Consider the following 16,456-nt stretch of genomic DNA (forward strand, 5'->3'; position numbering starts at 1 on the left):
TTAAGATCCCAGAACCGCCCCCCATACTTCCTTTCATCTTCCTCTATCTTTCAGTGTTAAATCATTTTATGCCTAAAAAGCAAAATATATCCAAAGATGTACATTATTTTATTGTTTTTCTGTCCTTTTAGGGGCCTGGAGGAGAGGTTGGGGTAAATGAGTCCCTCAAACAAAGCCAAATATCCATTTGTTTTTATTATTTTCTGTGAACTGATGGCCAGTTTTGGAGAGATATTATTCTACCTTTTCCCCCTATCTTTGTTGTAGACAAACATCAGGGCATTGCTTCCCCTCCTGCTGCAACCCTCACCATCCTCCAACTTTGACAGTTTGTCTAATTAATCAATCAAGAACTTTAATGTTTTCTAGGCTGCCTAGAGCAGGGACATGACTATAGCTTCATCAGTAATAGTAATATTTAAAATAATGTATCAATAGAATTAGGTGGCTACAAGAAATTAGGGTTTAGAGAGGAAAAAGTAAGGGAGAGAATGGTTTGGGGGAATCATCAGTCTGCTTCTAGAATGATAATGCCTGCTATAGAATTTCCCAGAGCAGAAGTAAAATATCCTCCAGTTACCAGTTTTCCTGGTCTGATTTGTGTAGTCACCAAGCCTGATTTCCCTTCATTACTGATATTGTGAAGGAGATAGAGAGAGTGCTTTAGATAAGGAACACAAGCCTTATGGTCATTGCAAAGTAGTATATCCCTATTATAAATGAATACTTTAGAAGTCAAGGTGGTACATTAGTTTTCTAAGAATTCTTTTAGCACAAGTTTATTGCTGAGAGATTGGGTATCCTGAGAAAATTCAGTTTCTGGACCTCAAGCCTGAGGACTATACTTTAAACTTAATGATTTGTTGATCTACTTCCCTATGAGAGATCCAACCAGGCAACATTTCCCCAGAACATCTTTGTTATCTAACAGTGGTATTTAAAACTTTATAAGAAAACTGGTTGGTTTGTTCAATTTAACTAACTGGTCATTTTGGATAATTTAGTCAAATTAATTGTAGGAGAGAAAAAAAATTACCCACTTAGGTTCAGTGGCTATGACAGAAAATTTCACTGATAAAAGATTAAGTAGAAAAAAAAAAAGCAGAGTTTATGAACATACACATTCTGCATTTGAGTAGGAGAACTCAGTCATGAGTAACTCAACTCAAAGGAGTCATCAGAGGGCTTATATATCATCTTAACAAAGAACAATAAAATTGCAGAGCAGTGACAAGACAAAGGAAAGGGGGTTTAGATTTTGAGTGGCAAACTGTGGGAAAATAAATACAGTTGATTCTTGAACAACACAAGTTTGAAATGCAAGGGTCCAGTTACATGCAGATTTTTTTCAGTAAATTATATTACTGTATATGACTCCCTGTTGGTTGAATCTGCCGACGTGGAACTACAGGTATGGAGGACCCAATGTAAAGTTACACACGGATTTCCAACTGCCCAGGAACTGATGCCCTATTCCCTGCCTTGTTCAAGGGTCAACTCTATATGGGGGAAACTAATGGAAAATAAAAATTATTTAGTAAGACTTGTTATGTAGATTCTTCTTGGTATCCACCTCTGGGCTGATAGAGTCTGAAGTTTTCTCCTATTCATTAAGAATTCTGCTCTTCCTGGTAAAAGAAAGAGAGACATATTTACAAATTTATGTCCCGCTTTTAGGCAGATGGGGGAAGACAGAGAGCTTTTCTTGTATCTGCTTCTTTTCAGTCTTTAGCTCAAAATAATCTTTATGCCAAAGTGGCATATTTTGGAATGCATATTGTGATACCCTACATAATCAATTTACTCAGATAAGTAGGAGAAAATGTCATATCAGTTAGTTGATATTTTGAATATGAACAAAACTATATGTTCATTTGGAATTGTTTATCTTTCCAACAGTTGGGTTACATACATTGAGATGCTATTTGGTAGATTTAGGGTGTCTTTTGTGAGATCCTGCTCTGAACATGATGCTCAGGCCTGCAGATGCCTTTGAGGCAAAGGGAAATTGGAACTCTTCCCTCTCCTTATGTTTTTGTGATCAGGTTCAACTGGAAGCAACTGGCCTCAGGAATGTACTGAGTCAGACATCTATTCATTTCACTGCATGGATTCCACCTTGTTAGCTGATTTAATAGTCCTCTTACTCTCTGTGATGCCTAGGCAGTCAGTTAATATGATACAATCACTCATATTGGCCATTTTACTGAATTTTTTAGGCTGGTTTATACAAAATGTTCAATATGATGGCTATTTCTGATCCTTATTGTTTTTTTCTCACTTGCATTCATCCTGACATTCTTGTTCTCATTATATTGAAAGCTAAAGAGAGGCACAAAAATAATCTGCAAAGACGTAACAACAAGGCAATCTTCTTAACTCTCCCCTTTCAGGGACTCTCAGGTTTGGAAAAGTCCAGTGGTAATTAAAGTAAAGCTTCGCTATGGTAACTGAATTGAAAAAAGATTAGTGTTAAGTATATATGTGGGTAATGAGGTGTGATTTGTATTTGTGTGTGTGTGTGTGTTGAAGTTGGGAAAAGTGGAAGTGCTACTGTTGAAGGAAGGGGGACCCTTTTCAAGGCCCGAGAGTGGGCTCTTGTCTAATACTTGGAAGTGAACTGTCCAAGGAGACACATGTGCTGACAAAGCAAGAGATTTTATTAGGAAAGGGCACCCAGGCAGAGAGCAGTAGGGTAAGGGAAAGCAGAAGGACTGCTCTGCCACATGGCCCACAGTCTTGGGTTTTATGGTGATAGGGTTAGTTTCTGGGTTATCTTTGGCCAATCATTGTGACTCAGTCCTTTCTGGTGGTGCACTCATTGCTCAGCAAAAATGGATGCCAGCGATAAGGATTCTGGGAGGTGGTCAGACATGTGGGATCTTCCTTTCACTTTTTCTGAACTCTTCCGATTAGTAGTGGCTTATTAGTTCCATGTTCCTTACTAGGACCTCCTGTCATAAAGTAACTCATGCAAATGGTTACTATGGTGCCTGGCCAGGGTGGGCGGTTTCAGTCAGTGTGCTTCCCAGAACACTACTGTTCTGGATAGGGACTCAGAGAGGTAGCTGGGGTGGAGGAAAATTAAAATAAATGAAAAACAAACTAAAAAAGAAGGCCAGTATATATTTAATCATTTTATGGTCTGCACCTCTAATCCTCACCTTTATAACTAGGGCACGTATATCCAGACCTGTACTTTATAGTTTCTTTTTTCCTTCAAAACCTAATCTGTGTGTGTGAGTGAGGATAAGAGAAACAGACAAGTTTTTTTTCCGAGATTTTTAGCAGAGGAGAAATTCCTCTGGAAAACTTCCTCCTTTTTTTTAAAACCTGACCCATTAAATTTTAGTGTTAAGTAATCTCACAATAAATGAAAAGTATTCACTAGAAAAATGTTAATTCAATGTGATTTACCATTGTTTAATTCTGCTAGCCAAGCTGCACTTGTCCTGAAGAGCTACATAATTTATTCAAATGACCTGGGGCTTTAAAGTCAATCTTCCAGCAGAAAAAATTACTCTCTGCCCCCAGGAGAGTGATTTTTTGTGTGTTGTACTGTTCCTCCTGACTGACATTTATTTGACTCTCAAGTGTATTTACATTGTTGGTTTAACTTGGAGTTCTTTACTGAATCAATAATATGCTATGTTTTTCACTTCAAGTGGTATCAATATTATTATTCCATTGCTTTTTCTTTTCTTTTTGCTTTTTTTCTCCCTTATCTCTCTGTAGTTACATAGTTTTGCTTTGACCTGCGAAAATTTTTACTCCTAAAATTATAAAGAAACAGAGTAAATGTTCTTTAAATCTTCTGGGAAATGCGTGCCTCTTTAAACTTTATTTATGTCAGAACTTACTGTAATGAAGGACAAAAGCTCTAGACAAGGTCTCCTACTCCTCGGGGGTGTTCAAGGCTAGGTCTCCCGGAGGCGAGTCTGCAGTTTGTTCTCAAAAGCTTATAGCTCACCTCCTGGCTATTTCTTTAAAAGGGGCATGAGAGGGGCCTAGAAATAGAGCAGGGTGGGAATCTGACCCATCGTGACCACTCAGGAGGCCCTGGCCTGGAAAATTTCCCTGTACGTGGTAAAAACAAACATTTGAAATGGAGGGAGAAACCAGCCTTAAACAAAGAGTGAAACCAGTTCCCATTTAAACTCTCCTGCCGATAACCATATGTGCCCCCTCATTTGTTTTCCAAACATCAGTTTTCCATCATTTGGACAGAGCCTCAACCTGAATCTGTCCAGAACATAGGAAGCAAATATTTTGAGATTTCATAAAATGCTGTGTCTGTATATGAGTAGCATTTGCTCCATGTTCAAACAGTCTACTGAAAGAAATAGTATTGTGCAAACTTTTGAATCATACTATATTTTTCAGGCAATGGTGACCTCTTCTTGCTGATCCCATCTGTCTGTGTACTATAGTATCAACTTCAAAATGAATGGAAAAACAGACAAATGTCAAAAGCCATCTGTTTTGTTTCATGTCATTTGTAATTTGTCTTCTGTAACCCACCCTCCCTTTGCTGTGTTACTTCTGTGGGACCTTTACTTAGGTCCCCAGCAACCTCCTCAGAGTCTGCCTGCCCTCTTACTTCTCCTGCAGCCTGCAGCCTGGCTAAGTGCACTCTTACTGCTCCCAGAAAAAAAAAAAAATACGATCAGTAGAAATAACTGGAATCCTTTATACTCATGTAAGTGTCCTGGGTTCTCTGGTTTTCTGTACTCACTGCAGTTAACTAGTCATACATTTTGCCTACCTGTGGCCTCCATTTTGGGAAGAAAATGAAAAATATTTTCTCCCATGCAACAATCCTTCAAACTCTTCCCCCCTTCTTCAGTGCTTTTGTAACAGCTTATAAATGGCCAGCAAGGACTTTTTTGTAAATGTTGCATGTTTTCTTTTTTGCCAGGACAAGGGTGAGATTAAAGGGCCAGCTAATACTGCCTCCTGTACTGTGGCAGTTAAGACTGTGAGTACTGACATTAGAGTGCCTTGGTTTCAAATCAAATGTCCCCATTTAATACCTATGTGATTTCAGAAAAGCTATTTAAATTCTGTGAGCCTTACTGTACTGATTTTTTTTTAAATGGAGGTAATAGTAATAGCTTATAATAGTACCTAGTGTGTGCTAGGCACAATTTTTAAGCACTCTAAACATAACAACTCATTTAATTCTTATAACTCCATGATGTAGGTAATTAACATCATCCCCATTTCTCAGATGAGAAAACTGAGACACAAAGAAGGAAAGTAACTTGGCCATAGTCATGGAATTACTAAGTGGTATAGCTGAGCTTGTGAACCAGGTAATTGGAACCCAGAGGCCATGTACATACACTGGTATGCTCTATTGTCTATCTATGAAAGTATTGAGTATAAAGCACTTAGCACAGTGTTTGGCAAATGGGATTTATTGTCAACTGGTATAATCACTACCATCACATGTATTTATCTTTCTTTTGTCACTCTTGCTTCTTCTATACTTATTGTGTAAGGCTAACCACCCTCAACCCCACAAAAAGAAAAACAACACTAATCCGGGCTACATTAGCTGCCTAATCCTTCTGATGTTGTATACTTTGTATTTAAACCACAAATATGATAGAGACCCATGAAAGGAGACAATGCTTATTAATATTTCTTTTAGAAGACATGAGAATTATTCCCTTCCTGTCACTATCTCTCCAGCAAAAGCCAACAAAAACTGCTTAACACAAAGGAGAAATTTTAGAAATGTTAGACTTCAAGTAAAGTTGCTGCTGTTCTTTTATTAAACCGGGGTAAAATTTTTCAAAAAGTAATGAAAGTTGTAAAAGATGCTGGTGGAATTTAACTCAACTACTAGAATAAATTCCCTAACCTCCACTCCTTAACTCACTTTAGAATGCCGGTATCGGGGTAAAAGAAAGAGAAAATTCTGCAAATAATTATATTCTTCTTTTAAAGTAAGCCACTGACTTCAAAATTCTCTAACACATTTGTGGAAACTTCATTTTTTTTGTTTGAGATTTATTTGAATGAGCTGTTATGATTGGAGACAGTAAGAATTTCAGATTAATGTTTTGCAGCCAAAAAAAAAAAAAAAACCCACTGGAAAGCTGGCAAGTGTTCATAAGTCAGACCTAGAATTATGTAGGTTGAAGGCTCCCAGTGGACAGACGGAATATATAAGAAGGAAACCAGAGATCTGGTGCTATTACGTCCCTGACTCTAAGGGAACTAATAAGCACAAAATTAAAAGCATTCTTCAGCCTGAATTTTTAAGGTAGGTCTGCACAATTTATACATACTCTATTTGGAAAGTAAAACATACATTAAATGAAAATTTTTTTATGGATGTGCTTTCCCTTTTTCCTGTATTTTAACACTGTATTTTGCAAAATTCCTAAATTATTAAATTACTGTTTCTTTTACAGGGGTGCACTTAAGAACGAAGCAAGCTGATTTATGATAACTAAGTTTTAAACTCGAACAACGAGTAAGTCTTCAAGTGAGTTTATTTTAGATTCTTTCATGTTAATTTGTTAAGTCAAGATTATGAAAGAGTAAAGCTCTAAACAAAAGTGATGTTTGTTGTTTATTAAGAGATTCTTTGCTGATTACATTTTCACTGAGTAGTTTATTTATATGTGTTTTGAAACTATCCAAAGGAATAGTCTTTCCGTTACTGTGTTATCTTCAGCTAACTTTTTTTTTGTTTTAAAATAATGTTGCTATTAAAAATAACAGTATCACAAAAATCTGAATACTGGTTATAATATTCAATAGCCAAGTAGCACTGTTACTACTTAGCTGTTAAACTAAAAAAAAATAATAATAATAATAAGCAAAGGAAAAAGTGATACAATTATATTATGACTAATCATTGATGTTCAATTTTTATTTCATTGAGCAACACAATTTTTTCTACTTGACCGTAAATCCAATTTTGGTATTTTTTAGTTTTCTGTTCCTAATTAAAATAAGTAGCTTTTCTTTTATATGGATTAAACTTAAATATCCATATGTAAAAGTAATAGTCTCTATTAAAATGTGATGGGGGTTTTAAAAATATGCACATATTCCATAAATACCTCTTAATTATATTATTATTGTGAAAACAATGGAAAAGTAGAACTATAGGAATTATTTTTAATTAGTAAAAACCAGCCATAACCCACTATCCCAATATGTTCCTTTTGCATATTTTCTTTAAGTCTTTTGTACACTTACTTATTTTTTCCATAGTTTATTTTACTTATTTCTCCATAGCTGGAATGATTTGTATATAATTAGTTACTTGAAAAAGGCATTTTTCTATGCAATAGTAGGCAGTGGTGTAGTTTCTAGAAAGTATACAGAGTGAGATATGTGCTCATGTGTTTTTGAAATGGTAATTTTTCTTGTTTCTCTTTGGTTTCACATATTTCTTATTCTGGCTAACCTTTTGAAATATTAATTTTCTTTAACCTTTTTGACAATAGAAAAGAAGGGCAAAAAGTAGTTTTGCTTAGAATTTTCAGTCTAGATGCCAGAATGTCTTAATTTCTTTGTATTACTGAGAGAATTCTCTTCTCTTCTTCAAGAAGTAAAGTCCATTCTTATTTCATAAGGCATGCTTCTGTTTCCCAATATTTTCTATAATAACCTACATTTTTTGCTTTCAACAAACTTTTATAATGCTAACAACTTGATAATATCCTAAATTCTGTATGTGTTCTACAAGTTCTTTTTTTTCCCTCAGAAGGTGTAAAAATTAGGAGCTGCTGACATTTCAATCAACATGAAGACCAACTTCTCCCTTGCCACCATCAGCAAAAACATTACCGGCAGTCTTCACGTTGGACTTGTGAACATTTCTGGCAATGAATCTACCTTTAATTGCTCACATAAGCCATCGGATAAGCATTTAGATGCAATTCCTGTTCTCTATTACATTATTTTTGCAGTTGGATTTCTTGTCAATACTATTGTGGTTACACTGTTTTGTTGTCAAAAGGGTCCTAAGAAGGTTTCCAGCATTTACATCTTCAACCTAGCTGTGGCTGACTTACTTCTTTTGGCTACTCTTCCTCTCTGGGCAACCTATTATTCTCATAGATATGACTGGCTCTTTGGACCTGTAATGTGCAAACTTTTTGGTTCTTTCCTGACCCTGAACATGTTTGCAAGCATTTTTTTTATCACCTGCATGAGTGTTGATAGGTACCAATCTGTCATTTACCCCTTTCTGTCTCAAAGAAGAAATCCCTGGCAAGCATCTTATATAGTTCCCCTTGTTTGGTGTATGGCTTGTCTGTCCTCATTGCCAACGTTTTATTTCCGGGATGTCAGAACCATTGAATATTTAGGGGTGAATGCTTGCATAATGGCTTTCCCACCTGAGAAGTATGCCCAATGGTCAGCTGGGATTGCCTTAATGAAAAATATCCTTGGTTTTATTATCCCTTTAATATTCATAGCAACATGTTATTTCGGAATCAGAAAACATCTACTGAAGACCAATAGCTATGGGAAAAATAGAATAACTCGTGACCAAGTTCTGAAGATGGCAGCTGCTGTTGTTCTGGCGTTCATCATTTGTTGGCTTCCCTTCCATGTTCTGACCTTCCTGGATGCTCTAGCCTGGATGGGTGTCATTAATAGCTGTGAAGTTATAGCAGTCATTGACCTGGCACTTCCTTTTGCCATTCTCCTGGGATTCACCAACAGCTGCATTAATCCCTTTCTGTATTGTTTTGTTGGGAATAGGTTCCAGCAGAAGCTCCGCCGTGTGTTTAGGGTTCCAATTACTTGGCTCCAAGGCAAGAGAGAGAATGGGTCATGTGGAAAAAGCAGTTCCTTTAGAGAAATGGAGACCTTTGTGTCTTAAACGTAAGAGTGGAATACAGGTTATCAATATGGCTACTTGGCTTAAAAGATCTCCCTGAATTATCTTTTAATGGCTTTAGTAAAATAACAATTTTTCCCCTTAATGTAATCTTTTCTCAGACTTCTAGAACAGGAAACCAAATGTACCTCTTAAGTTTTATCCTCCAGTGATTTTCAAAAATTGCCTCCTTTTTTTCCCTTCCTTGTCTGTCAGTACGAGATGTCACTGGGGAGATATATCTATAATCTAGAAGTAACTGGGAATTTATCTCAAATTATAATTAATAAGAAATTGTGAATGATGATTTGGGGTTTCAGATTTCTCTTTGAGAAGTTCTGGAGTCTTTGTTGATTTTTATATCTATTTTTATCGAGCTTTTATCTTGAACCAAGGCCAGTCTTTTAATTCATTGCATTATTTACAAGATAGTATGCTAAAAGGAATGAGCACTTCTACTTTATATTATGAATAATAATCTTTTTATATTTCACTTTAGCATGAATTTATATTTAAGATATAGCTACATATTGAGTAGGGCTAGGAATATAGTATAGATTACATGTACTCCTACATTTAACTTGTATTTATAATCATAAAAAGTGAAATGTGTAATAACATAGATCTCCAATAAACAAATATCTGAGTGTTCACTAAAGTCTGAATAAACTTTTTAAATTTCTATTCATTTTAACTGTTTGAAGGTTTCTATGTCCTCTGATACTTTTTCAAAAACAATAACTAAGAACTACTTAGTGTATAAAATGTAAAGGTCATTTTTTACATCCTTGACCTTTTGGATATGGTGCTTTGATTGATATATAGGAAGTTGACCTGAGTTTTATTATTGATGCTTTGGTTGTGGGTTGCTTCCCAAAATATTTGGGTGGCTGCTTTAACTCTTTAATTTGTAATAAACCCTTAACTAGTATAGGAAAAACTTATCTCAGAATGGAATTTTGATACTCAAGGAGGACAAAGAGATCCAGCAAATGACAAGTTTGGTGTCACACAACAAACCTACCTGTCAGGGCAATGCAACATGGCTTAGAAAATATAGACCATGGGGTATACTTAAATTACACCTGTGGATACTGTTTGTTCCAGAATTTATAGGATTCTGTGGGACTCTTCTATACCAGTGACTGGTGCATAGATCTCTCAACACTATTAGAACTCCTAACTTTGAGCAATACCTGAAACTGAGTTACCTAATTTAGAGCATGAATCCTAATTTTAGAAGTTAGAGATTTCATTCTGCACCAGACCCATATTTTACCAGGTTATCTAGGACCTTCCTAGACCAGTACTGACCTCTAAGATAGAAGTAAAGTTTCAGAAGCTTGGCGTCTCCACCAGATTTCAGGGATATAGATCCAACAATACTCTTGATCTACTTTCTGGGAAAGTCCTTATTTCATGTCATCTATTATTATCAATAAAAACAAATAGTTAAATGCATAACCAACTATGACTTCATATTTTAAATAACTTTGTAAAACATAAATAAAAGTTTTAATTGGAAGATCATGTGCACTTTACTTTTTTGTTGTAACTACCTCAAGTTATAGATTCTTACCTTCTCTTGTATCCTTATCTTCCTTACAGTCCCCGCTGATACTTCTTAGTTTTACCTTCGATCATTCCTTATCTGGCTTCTTGCTATACTCTTCTAGTCTCCCTCTCTTGTGTCTTCAGCCATAATCACTTATTAATTATCAAAGGAAAGCCCAGATTTCTTGCTATGGTCTACAAGACCACAAGAAATCTGATTCTTCCTTGCCTGTCTGACTTTTTTTTCCCCTCTGCCATCTCTTTTTTAAAAATTTTATTTTATTATTTAACTTTACAATATTGTATTGGTTTTGCCATATATCACCATGAATCCACCACAGGTATACATGTGTTCCCCATCCTGAACCCTCTTCCCTCCTCCCTCCCCATACCATCCCTCTGGGTCGTCCCAGTGCACCAGCCCCAAGCATCAAGTATCGTGCTTTGAACCTGGACTGGCGACTCATTTCATATATGATATTATACATGTTTCAGTGCCATTCTCCCAAATCATTCCACCCTCTCCCTCTCCCACAGAGTCCAAAAGACTGATCTATACATCAGTGTCTCTTTTGCTGTCTCGTATACAGGATTATTGTTACCATCTTTCTAAATTCCATATATATGTGTTAGTATACTGTATTGGTGTTTTTCTTTCTGGCTTACTTCACTCTGTATAATAGGCTCCAGTTTCATCCACCTCACTAGAACTGATTCAAATGTATTCTTTTTAATGGCTGAGTAATACTCCATTGTGTATATGTACCACAGCTTTCTTATCCATTCATCTGCTGATGGACTTCTAGGTTGCTTCCATGTCCTGGCTATTGTAAACAGTGCTGCAATGAACACTGGGGTACACGTGTCTCTTTCCCTTCTGGTTTCCTCAGTGTGTATGCCCAGCAGTGGGATTGCTGGGTCATAAGGCAGTTCTATTTCCAGTTTTTTTAAGGAATCTCCACACTGTTCTCCATAGTGGCTGTACTAGTTTGCATTCCCACCAACAGTGTAAGAGGGTTCCCTTTTCTCCACACCCTCTCCAGCATTTATTGCTTATAGACTTTTGGATTGCAGCCATTCTGACTGGCATGAAATGGTACCTCATAGTGGTTTTGATTTGCACTTCTCTGATAATGAGTGATGTTGAGCATCTTTTCATGTGTTTGTTAGCCATCTGTATGTCTTCTTTGGAGAAATGTCTATTTAGTTCTTTGGTCCATTTTTTGATTGCATCATTTATTTTTCTGGAATTGAGCTGTAGGAGTTGCTTGTATATTTTTGAGATTAGTTGTTTGTCAGTACTTTGATTTGCTATTATTTTCTCCCATTCTGAAGGCTGTCTTTTCACCTTGCTTATAGCTTCCTTTGTTGTGCAGAAGCTTTTAAGTTTAATTAGGCCCCATTTGTTTATTTTTGCTTTTATTTCCAATATTCTGGGAGGTGGGTCATAGAGGATCCTGCTGTGATTGATATATGTCGGAGAGTGTTTTGCCTATGTTCTCCTCTAGGAGTTTTATAGTTTCTGGTCTTACGTTTAGATCTTTAATCCATTTTGAATTTATTTTTGTGTATGGTGTTAGAAAGTGTTCTAGTTTCATCCTTTTACAAGTGGTTGACCAGTTTTCCCAGCACCACTTGTTAAAGAGCCATCTCTTCTTATACTGTATGTTCAAGCATCACAAAAGGACTCAAACTGCTTTTTTTTTTTCAAGCCTACTGCTCTCTCATGCCTGTCTGCTTTTGCCCACACCACTCTGTTTCCTGAACACCCCTCCAATCATCCCTGATCCTCAGGGTGTCTCACTCAACTGATGAACACCTACACAGCTTCCAATATTCAGCTCCTATTAGTTCCTATCCCACAATAACAATTATGATACTAATTATACTACAAACCTCCCTCCCCTGGGTGTTCCCTTAATTAAAAGAATTATTTACCTAATCCTTGGGATTTTAAGACTGGCCTCCACTTCCTTGTTAGTGAAAGTGTTAGTCACTCAGTCCTGTCTGACTCTTTGTGACGCCATGGTCCTCTGTTCGTGGAATTCTCCAGGCAAGGATACTGGAGTGGGTTGTCATTTCCTTTTTGAGGGGATCTTCCCAACTCAGGGATTGAACCCTGGTCTCCAGCATTGCAGGCAAATTCTTTACCGACTGAGCAACCAGAGGAACCCAGTATTGATTCCTAAGTAATTCTCTTGGACTACAGTGGTCTTTCCTGGGACTAAGAAGAAATGTCATTTGAGAAGATGGTGCATGAATATGTGAACTCTGCAGGAATATACAAAGGTATAAATGTCTTCTTTTCTCTTTGATAATATAAATTTCATGTTAAGTTTCTCAGATAGCAAAAAAAAACTGTATTCTTCTCATTTTGGTTGTCCCATTTCCAAGTATTACCTAATTCGCTTTATTTTCCATGGTTCCACCTTTATTCATCTCACCCACATAATGCCCAAGAACCACATAGTAATAACAATAATAGCTATTACTATTAGGTGAGCACTATATGATATATACTTTTATATGTATTTTACTTGTATTATCTCATTTTATTCCCAAAATGATTCAATTATTCTCATTTTACAAATAAGGACACTGAGGTACAGATGAGTTCATATTAATCTTTAAGTTTGTCTCTGATCAATGATCTGGGTAATCCTCACAGATGTATTTAGTAGTTTCAGTGAATCTTAGGCTACAAGCTGATATTTCAGAGACAGTCCTGCTCAGACTTTCAACTTTCTCCAAACCACACTGCTTACATATCCGTGACAACAGCAATAAAAGAGTACTGGGCAGGTAGTATATTAGCACCTATGAAGAAAAAGAGAGAAAGCTAATGGATAAGGCTTTCTGCCTGGTTCTCCACTACCCTTTTCTCATGCTTCATGCTCTACAGAACTACATGAAGTAACCACTACTCCCTGCTGCCCCCTCTACCTCCACACAGAAAGCAAGGCCCTCAAACATTTATTTTGAGGGACAAAAATGTTGACATGAATGCTAGTTTTGTGAAATAAGATTATATAGGATTACCAGAGAAATTCATCCCTTGCAATTTGCAAAATGAATATATATTTTTATTATGAAAAGTCAAGTATTAATTACAGTAAGTCCCCTACATATGAACCTTGAAGTGCGAACTTTAAAAAATGCGAATGTGTGTTCACACATCCAATCACATAATTTAGTTCACATGTCTGGCATACATGGTCATGTGCATGCTTGTCTACAGTGATTGTACTTTTGTGTACTTTACTATACACTACTGTATAGAGTACAATAGTATAGTATCTTTATTTTGAACCCAGGATGTCCAGAAGCAAGTGTAAAGGCAGCAGTGATGTAGCTGGTACTACTATACTCTTCAGGGTACTGCACTGTAAGATGAAAATGTTTTCTTTATTTTGTATGTGTTTTTTATGTATTATTTTTATGAAAAATATTATAAACCTATTGCAGTACAGTACTGTATAGCCAATTGTGTTAGGTGCATATCTAGGCTAACTCTGTTGGATTTATGAACAAATTGGACTTACAAACATGTTCTTAGAATTCATACATAGGTAGGGGATTTACTGTATTTCTACATTTCATAACCCTAAATTAGATCTAAGTAAAATGTTTTGGAAAAATTCCTTTTTTTCTGATCTTTTGATGTCTGTATCAAAATGAGAGGATAATCTAAAGGAAAGCACATTCTATTTTGATTTCTTTTCCCTACAGGGATCTGAGAATAGAAAATTGTTTGGTGGCTTCATCTATCAATAAAAGAAAAATCTAAACTGGGCAAGCTGAATTAACCACAGGAGGTAACTGAAACAAGAAAGGATTGAGATAATAAGAAAAATAAAGCACTTAATTATTTTGTTAATTCCTATATGAATTATATCAACAATGATGTTTCACATAAAATAACAGAAATTCATATGCTATCAAACACAAAAAAATTACTTTTCCTGCAAAAAAAAAAAAAAAAACAGTGGCCTACAGCTGGATGGACTAGCCTTCTAGACCTTGATGCCCACTTGCACAAAGGATTAATATCCTCAGAATAAGAATTCTTTCTTTTTGAAATTCTTTCTTTTAGAAAGAGAGTTCTTTTTAAAATTAATAATAATTTATATGTATTTCTTACTAAGAATCAATACTTCCTCATTGTTGAAAATTTTAACTGTATAGATAATTAGCCACAGACAAAATCACTGTTAGTAGCACTGAAATTGTTCACCTCAGGTTGGGACTTGAACCCACATGGCTGGGACTCAAATCTGGTCAAAACCCAGTTTGGGACTCTAACCCATGTACCCAGGAGTCAAACCTGGCCAAAACTCATGGTCTTTCAAATTGAAATAACACACTTGGTTTCAGGACCTAATGAAGCTCAGGTTCTTGATGTCTTATCACAGAAAGAATTCAGCGAGACAAATAGGTAAGAAGTGGATTTATTTAGAGAGAAACACACTCCACATAGAAGAGTATGGGCTGTCACAGAGGGCAAGAGTAACCTTGAAATGTGGTGTGGTTAGCTTTTATGGGCTAGGCAATTTCATGAGCTAATGATTGGGAGGATTATTCTAATTATATTGGGGCCAAATTAAACTTAAAAGCTTTTGCACAGCAAGATAAAACAACAACAATACAACCTACTGAATGGGAGAAAATATTGGCAAATCAGATGACCAAGAAGGGGTTAATATCCAAAATATATAAACAGATCATACAAGTCAATATCAAAAAACAACCCAACTTAAAAAATGGGCAGAATACCTGGATAAACATTTTTCCAAAAAAGAAACACAGATGTCCAACAGGCACATGAAAAGATATTCAACATAACTCATCATCAGGGAAATGCAAATCAAAACCATGATGAGCTATGACCTTACACCTGTCAGAAGGGCTATCATCAAAAAATCCACAAATAAATGTTGACAAGGATTTGGAGAAAAGGTAACAATTGTCCACTGTTGGTGGGAATGTAAATTGGTACAGTTACTATGGAAAACAGTATGGAGTTTCCTCAAAAAATTAAAAATAGAATTACCATATGATCTAGCAATTCCATTCCTGGGTATGTAGCAAAAGAAAACAAAAACACTAATTGGAAAATATACATGCACCTCAATGTTCATTGCAACATTATTTACAATAGCTGAGATATAGAAGCAGATGAAGTAACCATCAACAGATGAATGGATAAAGATGTGGTGGTATAGATACACACACAGGAATATTACTCAGCCAAAAGAACTAATGAAAATTTGCCATTTGCAACAACATGGATGGACCTAGAGAGTGTTATGCTGTAAAAACTCATACAGAGAAAAACAAATACTGTACGTTATCATTTATATGTTGAGTCTAAAAAATAAAACAAATGAATGAATATAACAAAACAAAAATAGACTCACAGAGAACAAACTAGTGGTTACCAGTGGGGAGAAGGGCAACATAGGGGTAGGGGATTAAGAGATACAAACTACTATGCACAAAATAAATAAGTTTCAAGTATATATTGTAGAGAACAGAGAGCATAGCCAATACTTAATGATAACTTTAAATACTATATTGTTGTTTTGTTCAGTCGCTCAATCATTTCCAACTCTTTGCAACCACATGGACTGCAGCACGCCAGGCTTTCCTGTCCTTCACAGTGATCTCCCTCTCAAACTCATGTCCATTGAGTCAGTGATGCCATCCAACCATCTCATCCTCTGTCGTCCCCTTCTCCTCCTGCCTTCAATCTTTCCCAGCATCAGGGTCTTTTCCCATGAGTTGGCTCTTTTCATCAGGTGACCAAAGTATTGGAACTTCAGCCTCAGCATCAGTCCCGCCAATGAATATTCAGGATTGATTTCCTTTAGAATTGACTGGTTTGATCTCCTTGAAGTCCAAAAGACTCTCAAGAGTCTTCTCCAACACCACAATTCAAAAGTATCAATTCTTCAGCACTCAGCCTTCTTTATGGTCCAACTCTCACAAGCATACATGACTACTGGAAAAATCATAACTTTGACTATAGGGACTTTTGCCAGCAAA

The 16,456-nt window shown here is 36.2% G+C and overlaps 2 protein-coding genes across 10 annotated transcripts in view; one reads left to right on the forward strand and one right to left on the reverse strand.

The window, feature by feature from the left end:
• Positions 1 to 16,456, reverse strand: part of SLC6A14 (solute carrier family 6 member 14) — a 436,539-nt gene that overhangs the window by 288,574 nt on the left and 131,509 nt on the right. The gene's annotated exons all lie outside the window — the stretch shown is intronic.
• Positions 6,118 to 10,382, forward strand: AGTR2 (angiotensin II receptor type 2). Of its 3 annotated transcripts, none has more exons than XM_027535174.1 (3): positions 6,118 to 6,274; positions 6,426 to 6,499; positions 7,736 to 10,382. In XM_027535174.1, exon 3 carries the CDS (start codon positions 7,772 to 7,774, stop codon positions 8,858 to 8,860), a length of 1,089 nt encoding a protein of 362 aa, XP_027390975.1. In that variant the 5' UTR covers positions 6,118 to 6,274; positions 6,426 to 6,499; positions 7,736 to 7,771; the 3' UTR covers positions 8,861 to 10,382. The 3 variants fall into 3 exon arrangements, with proteins under 3 accessions (XP_027390975.1, XP_027390974.1, XP_027390973.1); XM_027535173.1 differs by having other exon boundaries at positions 6,426 to 6,487; positions 7,733 to 10,382; XM_027535172.1 differs by having other exon boundaries at positions 6,119 to 6,274; positions 7,733 to 10,382.

This window comes from Bos indicus x Bos taurus, chromosome X (assembly GCF_003369695.1).
Source record: "Bos indicus x Bos taurus breed Angus x Brahman F1 hybrid chromosome X, Bos_hybrid_MaternalHap_v2.0, whole genome shotgun sequence".
Taxonomy (NCBI): Eukaryota; Metazoa; Chordata; class Mammalia; order Artiodactyla; family Bovidae; genus Bos; species Bos indicus x Bos taurus.

Coding starts and splice junctions, on each gene's coding strand:
- AGTR2 (XM_027535174.1), top strand. CDS start 7,772: ATGAAGACCAACTTCTCCCTTGCCACCATCAGCAAAAACATTACCGGC.